The sequence below is a fragment of the Oncorhynchus masou genome, chromosome 15 (genome assembly GCF_036934945.1).
Source record: "Oncorhynchus masou masou isolate Uvic2021 chromosome 15, UVic_Omas_1.1, whole genome shotgun sequence".
In the NCBI taxonomy this organism is placed as follows: Eukaryota; Metazoa; Chordata; class Actinopteri; order Salmoniformes; family Salmonidae; genus Oncorhynchus; species Oncorhynchus masou.
The window spans coordinates 2,877,747-2,895,385 of record NC_088226.1 but is presented as its reverse complement, the minus strand read 5'-3'; the positions used below and the strand labels follow the sequence as shown (position 1 = coordinate 2,895,385).

General features: G+C 40.8%; 3 protein-coding genes and 1 pseudogene across 3 annotated transcripts; 1 reads left to right on the top strand and 3 right to left on the bottom strand.

The window, feature by feature from the left end:
- The first annotated feature begins 250 nt into the window (after window positions 1-250).
- Window positions 251-1,758, top strand: LOC135555333 (uncharacterized). The gene is made up of 2 exons (XM_064987673.1): window positions 251-498; window positions 752-1,758. The coding sequence occupies exons 1-2, from the start codon at window positions 408-410 to the stop codon at window positions 1,351-1,353; spliced, it is 693 nt and encodes a 230-aa protein (XP_064843745.1). The 5' UTR covers window positions 251-407; the 3' UTR covers window positions 1,354-1,758.
- LOC135555332 (uncharacterized) lies at window positions 1,746-3,982 on the bottom strand. Its single transcript, XM_064987672.1, has 3 exons — window positions 3,165-3,982; window positions 2,783-3,023; window positions 1,746-2,479 (listed from the first exon to the last, which is right to left on the bottom strand). Exons 1-3 carry the CDS (start codon window positions 3,474-3,476, stop codon window positions 1,746-1,748), a joined length of 1,287 nt encoding a protein of 428 aa, XP_064843744.1. The 5' UTR covers window positions 3,477-3,982.
- Window positions 3,983-5,588: 1,606 nt separating this feature from the next.
- On the bottom strand, window positions 5,589-9,155 carry LOC135555331 (elongin-B-like; annotated as a pseudogene).
- A 1,069-nt stretch (window positions 9,156-10,224) lies between these two features.
- On the bottom strand, window positions 10,225-15,484 carry LOC135555330 (uncharacterized). The gene is made up of 12 exons (XM_064987670.1): window positions 15,322-15,484; window positions 14,720-14,921; window positions 14,554-14,586; window positions 14,217-14,335; window positions 13,970-14,078; window positions 13,813-13,851; window positions 13,666-13,719; window positions 13,261-13,494; window positions 12,644-12,750; window positions 12,398-12,563; window positions 12,220-12,298; window positions 10,225-11,666 (listed from the first exon to the last, which is right to left on the bottom strand). Exons 1-12 carry the CDS (start codon window positions 15,387-15,389, stop codon window positions 11,131-11,133), a joined length of 1,746 nt encoding a protein of 581 aa, XP_064843742.1. The 5' UTR covers window positions 15,390-15,484; the 3' UTR covers window positions 10,225-11,130.
- Between the last annotated feature and the right edge of the window lie 2,155 nt (window positions 15,485-17,639).

Here is a 17,639-nt window from a genome sequence, read left to right as displayed (position 1 = left end):
AAGGGGTGGGTCGTTCTATTTAATCATGGGCCTTGTAGTCTCAGCTGTTTTACAACTATCAGAATTAAGTAATATTTCTCTATGAAAAATAGCATTTCCCAAAACATTTATAAATAACTCCTCGTTTCAAGCCATATCTATAGCATCCGGTGATTGTTGTTAAGTAAGCTAAATAAACCTTGTTTCGTTAGAACTGTAAAAACTACATTTTCCATATTGCTCTACGATGCAATGGCTACGCTCACTGGGAGGTGCTGGAAACAAGTATGGGGTTGTTGTTATATTCATCGTTTTAGTTGATGCGGGGGGGAAAATAATCGCATGCCATAGCAGAGTTGTGAAATTATTGGTTTGAATTGCTTGTCATATCCTACATCAAACAAATTTTATTGTCACTGAGTAACACAATGGATATTATTGAGACGGTTGTAACAGAGAGTATTGAAGTAGATGAAACTCCAACGGCGTCCAGTTTGGCTCCAGATAAATCGAAAGCAGGTCAGTGCAACTTGTCAGCAGATTGCATTCATCGTTATTTGCGAGGAGCTCGATGAGTTTGTGGTTTATCACTGATTTTTATCAGAATAATTTGAATTGGCTCTCAAAGTTTCTCAATAGGGCACGTTTCTGTAAACACACGGGCTACGAGGAAAACACATGACAAATTAATAAACAACATTTAACAAAACATGTCATTTATTTGTATCTCATTGTTTTTATATATACACATTTATCAACTTCCCTTCTCCAGAGTTTGTATGGACTTTACAAGCCACATGGCAACTGGTCCAAACCCGCCTCGAAATGGACCAGGATTTTGACCAGCCAGTGTGCAAGAAAAAGAAACTGTGGGAGACAGTGGCTGAGAGAGTGACTGCCAAGCTAAGAGCAGCTGGGAGCACAGATGTCACAGTCAAGGCCTATGAGTGTGATCTGAAGTGGCGTAACATGTTGGCCACATACAGGAAAAATGCTGAGAGGTCCAAGAGACTGGGGGCCCAGAGTGTCCACTGGGAGTTCTTCAAGGCCATGCATGAGGTCCTGGGGAAGAGTCGGGAGGAGATCGAGGCACAGCGCAGGTCCAAACTTAACGGGACCAAGCTGGGCAAGGCTATTGCCAGCAAGCGGTTTACCCCCATCCTTCCTACACCCTCCCTGACAGCTGCCCCCTTTGCTTCCAGGCCCCCCCAGGATGTCCTGCAGCTGTACATGGAGCTGCAGGAGAGGAAGATGAACATGTGGGCCCAGCAGAAGGCCCTGGAGGAGAGGAAGATAGAGGCCATCAATAATCTAGCCCGGGCAATCTCCAGTTTGTCTCACAGTCAAAACAACAGTTTCCAGCTGCCAGAGTAGCAGTACAGCACACCCGAGCAAAGTAGTTCTCACTGAACTAAAAACTTTTGGATTTTGTGTGATATATAGAAGCTTGTGCATAGAATGAAAGACTACATCATGCAAATGTTTCTTAAGCGTTCAACCATTCAGCAACTTTGTGTTGTCATGATTTGTCATTGTATATGTTTTTATTATGCTGTAATAACACCATTTGACAAAGGAGTTCACTGCAGGAATTCCCTGTAATACCTGTGAATGAGAAGAATGCTACACAGGGCATATTGTACATAGATCTGCCATAGGATACAAATAATCCTACATATGTATAAAATACAAGATATTGCTGTGATACTCTTCCTTTTAACAGCATTTATATTGTATATTTTATTATCTCAATACAAACACAAAAATTATAAATCACTATATGTACTTCCAGAATCCAACTCTTTGTACAGCAAATCTGCGATGGCTTCCCTTCTCATCACACCCTCCTCATCACACTCCCCCTCTCCCTCCTGTGTCCCTGCCTCCCTCTCAACCTGTCCGTTGACCACTTTTCCCATGTCCAGAAATACATTGTGGAGTATGCAAGCAGTAAGGACAACTGCTTTGGCTCTTTCATAGTTCCCCATGTCCAAATACCTGAGCCTTTCAAATCTGGCTTTCAGGTCAGCAACAGCCTGGTCCAGGAGGTAAAAATGGGCTTCCAGGGACCTATTGTAAAGATTTCCCCTGGGGCCACGACCCACTACATATGGGGTCAATATCTGGGCAGAGGCTGGATATCCAACTCGAGCCACTAGGCAGGTCCCCGGGGGCATCATCTCAGGGAGCTGTTTGAGTTTGTCCCTCAGAGCACTGGCTCTATCCAGGTCTGAACCCTTGCTGATTCTGCAGTGTATCAACCTGCCTGTATGGTTACACACCAGCTCCAGGTTCAGCCAGGAGTCGGGATGGGCCTCCTTCTTCATCCTCTTTACCTCTGGCACCATGCTCTCTACATCTTGTTTGCCAATGGGCAGGCGGATGGGGATGCGGGTGTGCCCCAAGACTCCCAAGACCCTGGGGACACCCTTCTCTTCCAAGCCCTTGGCTTTCCCCAGCAGGCTGGAGAGGGGGGAGAGGTTTTCAACAGCCTCAATGCCTGGAGGAGAGAAGGACCAGAAACAAACACAGGTGTTTGTCAGGATATTGTAATTCAGTGATATTCTACAGGGGGGGGGGGTGCCTTTTCATTTTGAAGTTAATGCAATTCATTGAAGGTTATTTGTTGATGTAAAAATCTAAATTGACTGATTTTAAGGTTGTGTCATCCGATTTGGGGTGGCAAGAAATGATTGGGGGGAAAATGGGGTCCCCAGAAATACTGGCGGATAAAATGGGGTCCCTGCTGAAAAAGTTTGTGTAACACTTGTAATTGATCCACATTGAACAGCAGTCTACATACCAGTCGGCCATCTAATTTGTTGGTCCTCAAGTGTGTTCACACGCTCACAAAAGGAAAAGAAGATCCTATGAATATTTCCTTTTTCCAGGCGGAAACTGGTAGACACAGAGCGATAGCTGAGGCGCTTGGAGAGGAGGGTGAGGGACAGGAGAACAGTGTGGGACAGGGATAAGCGGGCACGTCCTGCCATACGGCTCTGATTGTATCTTGAGTTTGAATTCTGGAGGAGATCTGTAATGTACTGAGAGATGAAAAGAAACATAAATCAGATCTGTGCACCGCAAATGAACCAAATGGTGTCATCTCAAATCTGCATTAGTGTGGGGATAGAAAAATAGATCAAGCCACAACAATGAAGAAAAGTAGGCCTACTGAAGGCTACCTGAACTGCAGCGTTTTCCTCAGCATCATTTAACTGTTGAGATTCAGACTCCTCTTCTACATGAGAAAGTGTTGTAAGTTCTGTTGTTGACCGAATTTGGTTTTGCTGTTGAGGTTCTTCCACCAGCTGAGAGAGTTGTAGGTAGATTGGTCCAGGCTGGTCCTGAACCTTTGCTAGGAGGTCAGCTTCCAGAATTTCTTCCACTGTTCGGTCCAATCGTTGCTCCAGTTCGTCTTGAGAAAGAGGCTCCCATTCACGCTGCATCATTTCGAGCACAGCTCGACCAGCCGACTCAACATAATTATTATCCATGCGTGTGCGTGGTGCTGAGCGCAGTGGAAAAAGTTTGATAGAGGACCACCGAAACGGTAACGTTATCCTGAATACCGTATTTAATATTTTATTTGTTTTGCTGATTCACTCCTTTAAATAGTTTATGGATAATGCCATGATTGTTCAGAACTTGGTCTGCCAACACACTAAATTACAGGCTAGCTAGCGATCTAAAATGTATAATACAGTGTAACTTATTATCACAGATACTGGTAACTAAACTAGCTAATTTAGTAAATTACGTTATATCTAAATAGCTTGCTAATCCACTATGTCCTCAGTTATTGTGTAGATTGCTAGTTAGATACCCGACAGCTAAGTTGCAAATAAATAAGATAGCTAAATATTTGTTCTGTCTAGCTAGCTAGCTCTCATCCATCCTGCTAAAAACAAAAACATAATCTTCTTCTTTAAAGTTTTATGGCAGACTACACCTATTGGTGTATTGCCGCCATCTACTGTACGGGGTCGTCTTCGATATTATTGCAGCACGAACTATTGCGGTGGTGGAAAAGTACTAAATTATCATACTTAAGTAAAAGTAAAGATATCTTCATAGAAAATGACTAAACGTCACCCAGTAAAATACTACAAAAGTATTTGGTTTTAAATATACTTAAGTATCAAAAGTAAATAGAATTGCTCAAATGTACTTAAGTATCATATGTACAAGTATCAATTATTTAAACTTACTTATATTAACAAAACCAGATGACGAGAGTTTTATTGGCAGAGAGGCAGGGGCACACTGCAACACACAATTTACAAACGAATCATTTGTGTTTAGTGAGTCTGCCAGATCAGAGGCAGTAGGAATGACCAGGGGTGTTCCCTTGATAAGTGTGTGAATTGGACCATTTTCCCATCAAAATGTAGAGTACTTTTGGGTGTCAGGGAAAATGTATGGAGTAAAAAGTACATTATTTTGATTTAGGAATGTAGCAAAGTAAAAGTTGCCAAAAATATAAATAGTAAAGTACAGATACCCCCCAAAAAACTACTTAAGTAGCACTTTCAAGTATTTTTACTTAAGTACTTGACACCACTGGGTACGAAGAAAAATGCTATAGGTGCATGCTGCCACCTACTGTTTTGGCTGTATCAGCACAAATAATTAAAATAAAATAAACTCAACGAACTCCTTTTTCGGACTCAACTGCCAATGCCCATCCCTACAGGCTCTGGGAAATATATTCTGCTGTCGCTAGCGTAATACAGTAAAAGAGTGCAGGACATCACCCTCTTTTGGCGGTAGTATAATACACTATCATAAAATCCTTAACATTTCCTAATTTTACTGCTGAACAGATTTTATTTCACCATATGAATGACAAAGTGAATGGCACAAAAGCATTTCACAGAATAGTGTGCATTAACGAAAGCAATAACAGTATACCACACAAGGGCTGACAAATGTATTGTTTGTATGTCAACAAAAGGACTTTGTGGTTGTCCTGTTTTTAAAAGAGCATGTTGGCGAACTATTTCCATCATATTTTAAGAGAATGACAACCACAGATTGTTGACTCTGAGACAGTAATTTGTACCTTTGTTTATCACGAAAGATGAGTGGACCACCGAAAATATGCTAAATACCGTATTTCCCGATGTTTAGTTAATTAATTTAAATATAGTTGTTGCAAAAGGCCATGCTTGTTCAGCCAACACACTAAATTACAAAGTACAGGCTAGCTAGCCATCTAAACATTTTACCAAGGTAATTTATTAACAAATATTAAGGTCACTAATAAATGGGCTATTATTGTTATAGCTAACTCGCTAATCCACTTCATCCTCAATTGTGTAGATTAATAAAGTTACCTACCTGACCCTTTATCCAAATAAATGAGCTAGCTACATATGACTAGCTGTCATCCAGCCTGCCACAAACACATTCTTCTCCTGCTGTAGCTAGTTTAATAGATTAAGCAAGTGCTCACTTTCTGGCTGTAGTATAACACTACACTATCATACAATCTTGGCAATTTCACTGAACTGATTTTATTTCACCATATGAATGACAAGTACCAAGTAAAGTGAATGGCACAAAAGCATTTCACAGAGTCCATTAACAATATACCACACAGGAGGTGACAAAGAAAATGTATTTTTTTTTATACGTCAACTCAAGACAATTACATGTGTTGCTTGTTTCATAAAGTCCTGTTTTTAAAAGAGCTCGTTGGCGAACCATTTCCTCGTATCTTAAAAAAGGGAATGACAACCACCCCAAAGTCAGGTTGTTGAATCTAATTGAGACAGTTGACACCTATTTCAATTCAACACCAGTAATTTGTACCTTCTTGCTTGTTTATCACAAAAGATTAGTGATTCCTGTCTCTTTCCACTGAAGGTTCCCATTTACACTTCAGACCCCCCCCGGGTGTAATTTGGGGGATAGGGGTCAAATTGGTACAGTTTGGTATAGAGACTCGAGAAGAAACAAAATTACACAGGAACTCCAGTGCAAAGGTTCAAAAGTAAAGAAACAAGCAAACAAAAACCAGAGTGGGGAAAGCTTAATACCTTCACACCGAAATAAAAACTGATGATTGTAAATCTTCACACCATTCTGTGTGTGCGTGTGCAAGTACATGTGTTCTGATATACATTATGTCATGGCATCAACATGTTTGTGTGTTTATTTCAGATCCATTCATGCGTATGTTATCTAGATAAGCTAATAACTCACAAACCCTTTGTTGTGCCACATACTACCACCCCAAGGATTAATTAAAAAAACGCTAAATTGTAATATTAATATTGAAGAAAGAAAAACAATGCAATCAGCAAGAGGGCATTCTAAAAATGTAATAGCCACTCCCTTCGCAAATCCCCACCATAGCCAAAAGACAGGCTACACCCTCCCCAAAAGACTAGTATGAATTAAATTAGGAGGTATGAATCATTTTTCAATTTTTCCCAACCCCCTTACTGACAGTGGCCTGACACATTAGAAATGTTTGTTGAGGGATATTATGAGTGAATCTAAACATGCGTGAGCCTCGTTCAGAAAAAACATGAAAATACTCCTCTGTGTGAGAGGGAATTCATGTTCTTCCTGCAAAGTTAAAGATCTCACAGGTACACTCGCATGTTACCCTAAAGCAGTCTGTAAAGCCGGCCTACCTAATCCAAAGCACCACTTCCCAGATCCCCCCCCCCTCCTTCCTTCCTTCCTTCACTGCACGGCCTGCTCATTGGCTGTGCTGCCAGAGTCCTGAGGCTTCATGACGTCAGGAAGCTCTGGGGGGCTGGAGAAGGGCTCAACCCTCAGCTGCTCAAATGCATCATCTGAAAGAGAGGGAGAGATTTGTTTGATAAGGAGAGAGTAAAGAGTATCAAAGGGAAACAGAGGAAGCAAGAGGCATTATTAGAGGGATAAATTTAGGGGTGAAAGGAAGTTTCAATTTGTTTGTTAAACTATTTCACAGCCATTCTGACATATCTTGCAGCTCAACATAAGAATAAAACAGTGAATGTTTTGAAACATGGGACAGATAATACGTAACAGAAAAATTCTCACCACCGAGACGGAAAGCTAATCCAACAGTCCCTGGGGCTTGAGGTCTGGCTGTCTGATTTGTGAAGCCACAGTCTCCAAGAGTTTACTATCCTCCAGCAACATGTCATCCTGATACAAGAGAGATGTCAGAGCAGAGGGTAGATATGTAACACCACCATTTAGTCAATATGCACACATACCACAAATGACGGCAGGAGAGAGAAAGAGAAGAATAGACTTTGGGGGACTGTTTGGGTTTAATAAAAATCAACTTCCTCTTAGACTTGGGGAGTTCCTACATCAGAAGAAAAAACTATTTTATATATACACAAATAGAACAAATTACTTTAATTGGCCTGGCCATATCTTACTCCCCCACTTTGTAATTATCCTCCACAAGGGGTATGCACTGTATATACCTTGTACAGCCTCTGTTCCTCCGGTGCCCTCTTTAGGATACCCTCCACTATGCGCTTCAGCTCGTAGACCGTAGTGGACTCTTTGGCATCAGTGAAGATGGTCGTCTTGTGACGCCGGATCATCAGAAACACATCCTATGACAACAGCAAGTCAGGGAGATAAGACATAATAAAAAATAGTATCCCAAACTTTTAGTACCAGGGACCACTATGCCGTTTCTCTCTGTTTGCTAGCTAACAGACCAGTGAACAATAAACACTGGAATAGGACTGTGAAACGTGCTGCAGCCTTTGACATTTCATTCACTGTCTAGTAGTCAATTGCCTATGATTTGTATATGCGGAAGCCTTTCTTGAATCAATGCACCTGTTTGATGTTAAAACATCTCAGTAGAGGGGAAAACTGAGCAAACAGCAGCCAAATCTGCCACCATAGGCTTCAGCCGGGTGACAGCCCCACATGTGCTCGTTCATCGTTTGAAGTGCTAGAGAGCCATCTTTCTAATTAAAGGCCTCAAGCCTGGGCCGGACCCAATAATGTCGACAACATGTAGGGCTGGAGGATAGTGGGTAAAGTACAGTTAAATTATGGTTTTCAATATTTGGGAGAAACAGGGTTTCATCATTTAAGGTTGGGGGATCATGCCAAGTAAATTGGTAAAGACCGCACCACCAACTATAAATCCCAGTTCCACCCATGTTTGAAAAGACCGTGCATAAATTGAAGAGGAAAATGCTACATTTCTGTTGGTTGACAAAATGACGGTTGACCACAAGCACATTCTACCTAAACTTGCTACCAGTTACTTAATAGCTAGTTGATTGACATTGACTGGTTAACATTGTCTTCCAAAACTAGTAGCTAGCTAACGTTAACTGTTAGCTAGCTACATGCTGGATACACAATGTCCAAATGACTTTAGTTACCAAGCTGGCAACTGTATAACGTTAGCTTGCTAACTAATTAAATAACAAATGGAATGTTTGTGTAGCTAACTAGTCAGCAAAAAAAGAGGTAATATTGCATTACTTGTTCAGTTAGCTAACAGTAGTAGATGCCAGCCAACGTTAGCTAGCTAGCCCATTCACTCAATGCTTCACTGACGTGTGGTAATAAACGCTTGACACCAAACGAATAGCAAGCCATCTGGGCAGTAGCTAACGTTACCTAGCTAGCTAACGTAACCTAGTTTATGTGGACATGGAAAGTATGTTCGAGTGTCACCAGGGCTAGATAACTAGCTAAATGAGACAGATCTAGGATAAGTTACCTAGTTTCCTTTTAACAAGTCAGACAGTGAACGTTTAGCTAGAATTAGCTCGTCAAGTTTGACTAAAACAAAACGCTGATTGCAGTTAAACAGTTACTGTGGACTTGCTAGTTACCGTTAGCTTAATATGCTGCGAAACAAAAGGACTCCATATCAAGCGTTTCCCACCATATCTCTTAATGGAGGGAATGAACGGTTTCAACATGTCAAAATGTACTTTACCATAGTAGCAAAACGCCATAAGAATGTCAAGTCTCAGTTTTAAAATAGATTATTTATCTCTTCCTCACTCACCATTTCTCTCGGTCGGTTGCGCCTCCGCGATCCCACGCTGCACTGCGAGAATCACAAAACGCTCTCATCCAAACAGTGGTGTATAACACCAGAGATACTTTTTATGAGCTAGGAAACTTCATTGAAATCGTATTAACGACCATTATGTACGTTGCCCATGCTACGTCAATGGACAGCGCGGTGCCTTCTGGGCGATTCTTGGACAAGGAGAGCTCTCCTTCAAGGAGTGAATGGGAGTCAATTGGCCGCTAACTAAAAACTCAACATTAGCTTGCATTTTGTTAACAAGTACAAAATTCCAAATATTGTGCGATAATTAACTTGCTATCTGTAATGTATACCTTTGGAATCGTGACACCACGTTCTTTGGAGACAAAAAGGCACGTTTCTCTACTCATACCCTGACTTTGGGATGGGATTTCGTGACGATTGTTTTAGCAACAGCGCGACGAAGCAAGACGTCAACGCGATTGGTCAACAGTCTGCTGGGTGGGTCTTTACGTGCCTCATTCATTGCACAGTAGGATTCCTATCTCCTTTCTCTAATATCTCGGATCATACCCATACCACAGCGGAGTGTATTCAGAGAACTGATAATGGCGTATTTTTGTAGGCATTAACTCACTCCACAGGCAGAAGGGGAGAAGATGGTTATCTTTGCGAACTCCGCCATGGTTCGTTAGCCAAAGCCTATGGGGAATTAATGGCGGTTTTGAATAAACGCCGATAATGGCTGTGGTTAACACAGGTTTTGGAAATCTAACGTTTTGTTCTGAGAATCAACAGTTTGTCACTTTCTCTGAATTTATGAAAAATAAAGCACAACGCTTCATATTTCATAAAGGTCATGTTAACTGACTGATCTCATATTACAAAATATATAAAACCTCCTCAGACCTTATTTTAGGCAGTTATTCCAAACCCCTATTATTTCCCCAACCAGAGGTAACTCATTACCGGGTTTTAGAACTACAAGTTGGCGAGATGTTTACCATTTAAAAAAGTGTATTGGTCATATTCAGGTAAATTCTATTGGAAAATGGAGGTAAATTCTGTTTAGTTTAAAAAACGTTTTGCAACAGAATCGGCGGACTGAATTACACCACAGCTGTCCGAAAGCACTGCCTGTGCAGTGAAGTGAAAACTCAGGCTTTGTTTTGAGAATATTTCATAATTGTACATTTGTCCAACACCGGCATGCTCTACAATGAAGGGACACATAATAAATGCATGCTTCATAATGTAAGTATCTTTGTATAAACAAATGCATTTGAGTGTTCAGTCTATTCAAGGCATAAAACAAAGTTCATTTAATAATCCTGCGTTCATAACCAATTGGGGAAGGTAGTATTTACCAGTTGGGATGTCGTAAATACCAGTTCGATACATTCACAAGCTTTGAACTCGCCGATTGGCTAATGGCCAACAAACTACGTCAACCATAAACAATGTACAGCTACCATGATTGTAAACAAATGTGTTCAAAAACAATAACAAGATTGCTTTTTATAAATAATGTTTTGTTGCATTTAACTGCCGAAAATGCTGTTATGGGAGTAATTTCCTTAGTACGTGACGTCAGAGGTCAGCATGTGGGAGAAGTCAGAGCTCAGGGATGATGGATAAGTTTCTTACTACTAATTACCAGTTGGAGGAGCTTTCAAGTGGATTTTTCCAAGATCAAGTAAGGTGAAAATATCTACAGTATATGCTACGATAATGTAAGGTAAAATTTTCTATACTACAATAATGTACTACAATAACCCATGTTTGGCTTCATTGACTTGGGGGGGGGGGGGGGGGTTTACGGGGTAGAATGTTTACGGGGTAGAATAAAGAAATTGATTTTAGGATAAGCGTATCACTATTCCATCATCTATGCTGCTATGCATGATGTTTTGACTGATTTTGAATTGATCCAGTTGGTTCATAAACTCCTATCATCCTCCTGTGTAACAATCATGACGCAGTGCACCAGTCAAACAACCATAAAAGACAAGTGTTTCTAAACAAAATGATAAAATAAAAACTACACCCCCGATAGAGCGCTCATCCAATCAATTATTCAGTTTTCCATGGCATGATGTTCTTCAGAGGATCGCTCACTGTTGGTGTTACGGTTGTTGTCGGGGTTAGCGTCCGTGCTACCGTCGGGGCTTAGCGTCCGTGCTACCGTCGGGCTTAGCGTCCGTGCTACCGTCGGGCTTAGCGTCCGTGCTACCGTCGGGGTTAGCGTCCGTGCTACCGTCGGGCTTAGCGTCCGTGCTACCGTCGGGCTTAGCGTCCGTGCTACCGTCGGGCTTAGCGTCCGTGCTACCGTCGGGCTTAGCGTCCGTGCTACCGTCGGGGTTAGCGTCCGTGCTCCCGTCGGGGTTAGCGTCCGTGCTACCGTCGGGGTTAGCGTCCGTGCTCCCGTCGGGGTTAGCGTCCGTGCTCCCGTCGGGGTTAGCGTCCGTGCTCCCGTCGGGGTTAGCGTCCGTGCTCCCGTCGGGGTTAGCGTCCGTGCTCCCGTCGGGGTTAGCGTCCGTGCTAGCGTCCGTGCTACCGTCCGTGAGACCGTCGGGGTGACCATATGTGTTACCGTCAGTGTTGTTACTCTCAGTGTTGCTCCTTAAAAAGGAGACCCTGGTAATAGTGCTCTTTCCAGCTTTTTCCTTTCCAGATTCAACGCCAACCATGTCTGTAATAACAGATAAACACAATATGATCAACAAATTACAATTACGTTAGTAACATAACACAAGACAATTACAATTTAGAACAGTTAACACACTAAACACACACTCACTTGAACAATAGATATGTTGACAAAGTTATTCTCAAACCTCTTTAGGAAAGTGAACAGCTGGTGCGCGATCTCTAATATTAAGTAAGTCTCGAGGTTCTGCTCGCCCGAGTTATGCCTCACGATAAGCTGTAGACCATACTATTTACCAAGAGTGTTTACCTGTATAATACATATTGTGTTACCTCAACTACCTTGTACCCCTGCACATTGATTCGTTACTTGTACTCATTGTTTTTAATTGCATTACAATTTCCTTTTTTACTTAGTTAGCATTGGCTCACAAAACTGCCTCTAACTTCCTTCATACTGGACACTGGACATACTAGAGACAAACAAATGATATCCAGAAGTTTCTGACACAGGGGAAGTTCACAAAACCCTGAAGTATCCCTTTAACCATCACCACAGTGTGTGATATGTCGTATTGTACAGGGATTGCGCTCACCTTGCGGATCAGTGTCATGCCCACCCTCTTGATTTAACTGGATTGCAAAGGAACTCTCTCTGAGCTCTGCAGGACTGAACTGTAGGAAATATAAAAAGGACAGGCAGAAACGCACCCATTCAATTGAAATGCAATCCATTATGATAAGAGTTCAGCTATAACTAAAAAGTAAACTTACAGACAGATCCCTAGGGGTGGTGACCGGCTGTGGTCCTTTGCAGCACAGCAGAGAGAAAGGTCTCTGCTTGGTCTTGGGGTGCTCCTTGAAACACAGGCTGAACACCTTTGCAGGGAGGCAGACATCCCAGTTGTCTGGATGGTCCTTCACAAGATCAGACACCATCCTGTTGGGGTGAAGGCCACCATGGTCAAAGTTGAGTATGAAATTAAAAACCATATAAAGGAATGAGTCTAAAACACAAACCTGCTAATCAGGGTTTGTGTGGCCAGATCCAGTGATCCAACTTGCCGATGACGGTATAAGAGAGAGAACCCCTTCAGCTTCAAATGACTGTTTAAGGCAAGGTTGATCTAAAACATGAATAAATGTAAAAACACCTTATACAGTGGGGCAAAAAAGTATTTCGTCAGCCACCAATTGTGCAAGTTCTCCCACTTAAAAAGATGAGGCCTGTAATTTTCATCATAGGTACACTTCAACTATGACAGACAAAATGAGAAAAAAAATCCAGAAAATCACATTGTAGGATTTTTAATGAATTTATTGACCAAATACTTATTATCCACCATAATTTGCAAATAAATCTATTAAAAATCCTACAATGTGATTTTCTGAATTTTTTTCCCTCATTTTGTCTGTCATAGTTGAAGTGTACCTATGATGAAAATTACAGGCCTCATCTTTTTAAGTGAGAGAACTTGCACAATTGGTGGCTGACTAAATACTTTTTTGCCCCAGTGTACAATTCTCTAATGAACCACTCTGGACCTATTGACCGCTAGTGCATATATGAACCAACCTCACGATTGTTGCAAGGTATGTGTAACAGTAAGTATGTGACAAAATATATTTTGCCTCACCTTACTGGTAAACTTCCTCTTTAGTCGAACAAGGATTCCAAAAGGGAAGCCAAAGTGAGAGATGACTTCAGCTACATGCTGTGCTACCTCAGTAGAGCTACAACCTCTCAGGGGGAAGGCCTCCACCCATTTGGAGTAGAAGTCTGTCAAGGTCAGAACATACTGGTGTCCGTTCGGTGTTAGGGGCAGTGGCCCTCTAATGTCCATACCCAGCCACTCCCATGCCTCTGTGATCTGGGTAAGAATGGGAGACAATGTATAGTACTGTTTTAATGACACTCTTATTGGTTTTCGATCCAGAGTGAGACATATTAGAAAATGACAGAACAATGAATCAATGATCAACTTGGAGGCTCTATCCCTAACCCTGTATTAGAGACTGAATGTTTACACATCCTTCATTACCTCTATTATGTGCTTGAGGGGTGGAAGTTGGAACTCCATGTTCTCACAAGCCACCTGAAAATAAAGTGCATTGTTTATCAAATTCTTAGCATAAGCTATTGGTATATAGCATAAGCTACAGGTTATTCCAGTGAGCAAACAACTTACCTTCGGGGCAACATCATCATTGAATCCCCAGCGAATACTCTGCAAAGATCAATATGAGGGAATGTTACTAAATGTCTACATAATGCAAAAACCCAGTAAATAATCCCTGTATATCTGGCAAAGCAACAGTCCAATCAGACCACTGAGAGCCACTCACGTGTGGTAGACAGTAATCACTGTGGAAGAAACCTGGGAGAGACTCAGCCATTTGGATTTCTTCATCTACATGTATATACCAACTTGAAGAGGTAACTTTTTCTGGAGCTCTGATCCGTCAAAATAGAAGTTGACAATTGAAAAAGCAAGAACTAGAACACAGGTAGAAACCATTCTGCTCTACAGTGACATTGTGCATTCCAAAAAGAGCAAATGTAACATTCACTTAAATTCACAAGGTTATTTACTTAGTATTGTCTTTAGCCAGCTTGCTCGTCTCTGATGTTATGGTGGGGCTTGGTGTTGTGACCGGTTCAGCCACTGTAACAACATGGGCAGCAGTATACTTCTCTGGCAACCCATCACTCTGCATGCCAAAAACAAAGATAATGACCACCATTACTGCGTGGACACATGTACTTTAAACATACCGTGTGTAGGCTATGCATTTACATATCAATGCTTCCCTTACCAAGTGAAAACATAGCTGAGTTACATCAAATGCAATACCAAGATGGACACTAATGTGCAATGTGTGATGCCAAATACAGCCAAGGAGTTTATTCGCTTCTTCCAGTACCTTACCCTGGCTCTTCTACTCTGTGGGTGGATGGATGCCTGTAGAAGGAACACATTTAATTTAAATCACACGTTAAAATATTGTACATCTAGTTATCATAAACCGTATTATTTGTGTAGTTAGTTCTGGCTTTGGGATGTATCTCGCTAGATACATTTTTTGTTTGTGTACCTTCTTCTTTTGAAAGTTCTCTGGAAAGTCAAAAATGGTCGGGACTGCGTCTGGCGTGAGACGTTGACGTTTGTCCATCCGGCAAATGTACTTGTCTTCAAAGTGAACAGAGCACACACGGTGGTGGTGTTGCGGATTCCAGTCTTTCCACTTCATATTAATAATCCATCGCTTGCGTCTTTCAGGGTCATTTTTGGGGAAACTGTTACCAGAAACATTAATACACCAGCAAATTGGTATCACAAAAGTACCAAATGATGAATAGTAAATCCATAAATTATGTATGTAGATTTATAAGAGAACAGTATCGAAACAGAACATATCATCTAGCTAATTAAGCTTTTTTGTCATTGGTTTTCTCCTGCACACTAACGTTATTTGTATTAGCTAGCTATAACTTTTACTTTAGCTAACAATACCATAGCTATCTACCGTACCCCGTAGTAGGCATCACAGTTATGACCAAATAATTGTTACTGTTTTAATTACGTTGGTAACCAGTTTATAATATCAATAAGGCACATCTGGGGTATGTGGTATATAGACGATATACCACGGCTAATAGCGTTAACGTGTCTCTCGAGCAAGACGGTATAACGTACCTAAAAAATCCTACATCAGCTTTGGGACCGCGATTTTTGCAGTTATATGCTGAACACAGTGTTGGCATTTTTGTCGCTGTGTGAAATGAACAAAAATCAAATACGAGGCACAACTAGCTAACTAAACGTTCTCAGAGGTGGTGATGCCGCCGGATGTTCATGTTTTTTTACACGGGTTGTTCTTGTTCTTTTTCGTGTAGTTTTCTGGCAGACTACACGCTTTGTTGCTTATTGCTGCCTTTCACAGGTCGGAGTGTGAATTGCAAATGTTCTTCACAAAATGAGCAAATATAAAATGCAATATCTACGCCTACATAAACGCCACTATTCACGGTTGCCAGGTATTCAAAACCCGCACACAACTAGCCCAACATGTTTTTTTCTGCAGCAAGGGAAGTTGCCACATTTAGCCCCCAAAAACTTTTGCGTAACATTATCGAGCAAATTAAGAAGGAATATCAACGTAATTTGTAACGACGTAAGAAGAACAATTCGGGTTGCCATCAAAATGATTGAGAGTTAAAGTGACTAATAAAGGAATTTAAATATCGCAAGAGCAATTATAATTCGCCCTCATTAAAATCGACAGTTAATTTTCCATCAATGGATGACGATTTAACTAATTTGACTGCTATGATTGAACAATACGGCCCGGGGAGGTGAGGTATGCTATATGGTGAATATACCACGGCTAAATGCTGTTCTTTAGGCACGACACACCGTGGAGTGCCTGGATACAGCAATTAGCCGTGGTATATCGGCAATATACAACAAACCCCAGAGGTGCCGTATTGATATTATAAATGGGTTACCAACGCAATTAGAACAGTAACAATTATTTGGTCATACCTGTAGTATATGGTGTGATATGCCACACGTTCAGCCAATCAGCATTCAGGGCTTGAACCACCCATGTGCATAACTATAGATAAATCCAACAGGAGAGTTTGAGGGATGAAAGTTGGACAGATGATCTCGAAATCTCTATGCTAGAAACACTCGGATTAATTAATAATTGTAATGTTAGGCAATTTTCTGGCAATTGTGACATTATGTGCTAGATGTTAAGACTAAATTTGACTTATCATTTCAATAGGCCAGAGGCTAGACCTATTAACTAAAATATGGGTTTATGATTGTAATTCAACTTTGTCATAGTTTGGTTAGCTCGATGCAGATAGACTACAGCACATGATATGCCTACATCCTAATTTCAGATCGCCTACAGAAACCTAGGCAAGATGTAAAATGAACAATTTAGCAGTTTGCTTAGTTCAAATTGTCAGACTAATTTATTCAACATGCATAGGGAGGTGATTTCGATGTAGGAACTGTTTGCCTTCTGGAATAGGCTACTGAGGATGGGGTTATAATTTCAATCACTGAATCGAATATTAATAACATGGATATGAATTGAATAGGCCTATGCTTGTCAACAACAGTCAGTGGTTTTTATATATTTCTTTATCTGTAACCTAATCTGACAGACTATTACCCGCAATCTAATGCATTCTAATAACAGTTGATCCGCAATTGCGATAGAACTGTGACGATGACACACAATTGATAACTTCCAATTTCATTAACCAAACATGGACATTAATAATACAAGGCTACAACAACAATAAACTTGAGTTTTGGCTATTTATTAAATCAGTTTGCCAGCTCCAGGTATACTACACAAGTGGCACAAATTGATTTGCAATGACTCCAGTGATATCATTTCAACATATTTATTGTATAAATGGTAGGCTACAGTAGCATACATAGGCATAGAAATTAATAGGCTACTTGATTTATTTAACTAGGCAAGTCAGTTAAAACAAATTCCTATTTACAATAACGGCCTACCGGGGAACTGCATTGTTCAGGGGCAGAACGACAGATTTTTACCGTGTCACTTTACCGTGGACTTTTTTCCCCCCATAACTGAAGCATGTGAGGGAGTTCCATAACTTCCATTTCAAAATTCTACTGCGCATAAAAGTTTATTTAACTAAACATGTTTTTTTGGGGAGGTAGATCTTTAATATTGCAGATAGATTGTGCTTTCTATCAATGTAATTGTCTGGCCCACTTCCAATCCCCCATATATACATTTTTTGTAAATATACATTGTATATCACTTTATATATTTTTTTTTATATAATATTTTTCCCTAACCCTACCATCTAATCGGTGTAAACTCATGGACAATACTTAGGTTTCTATATCCTATATACATTTAACAGACAGCATATTTGACATTAGTTCACTTGTTCGTTTTTTAATCAATTGTTTGTTAACAATGTAAGTGTACACAAACACTGTATAGCTTC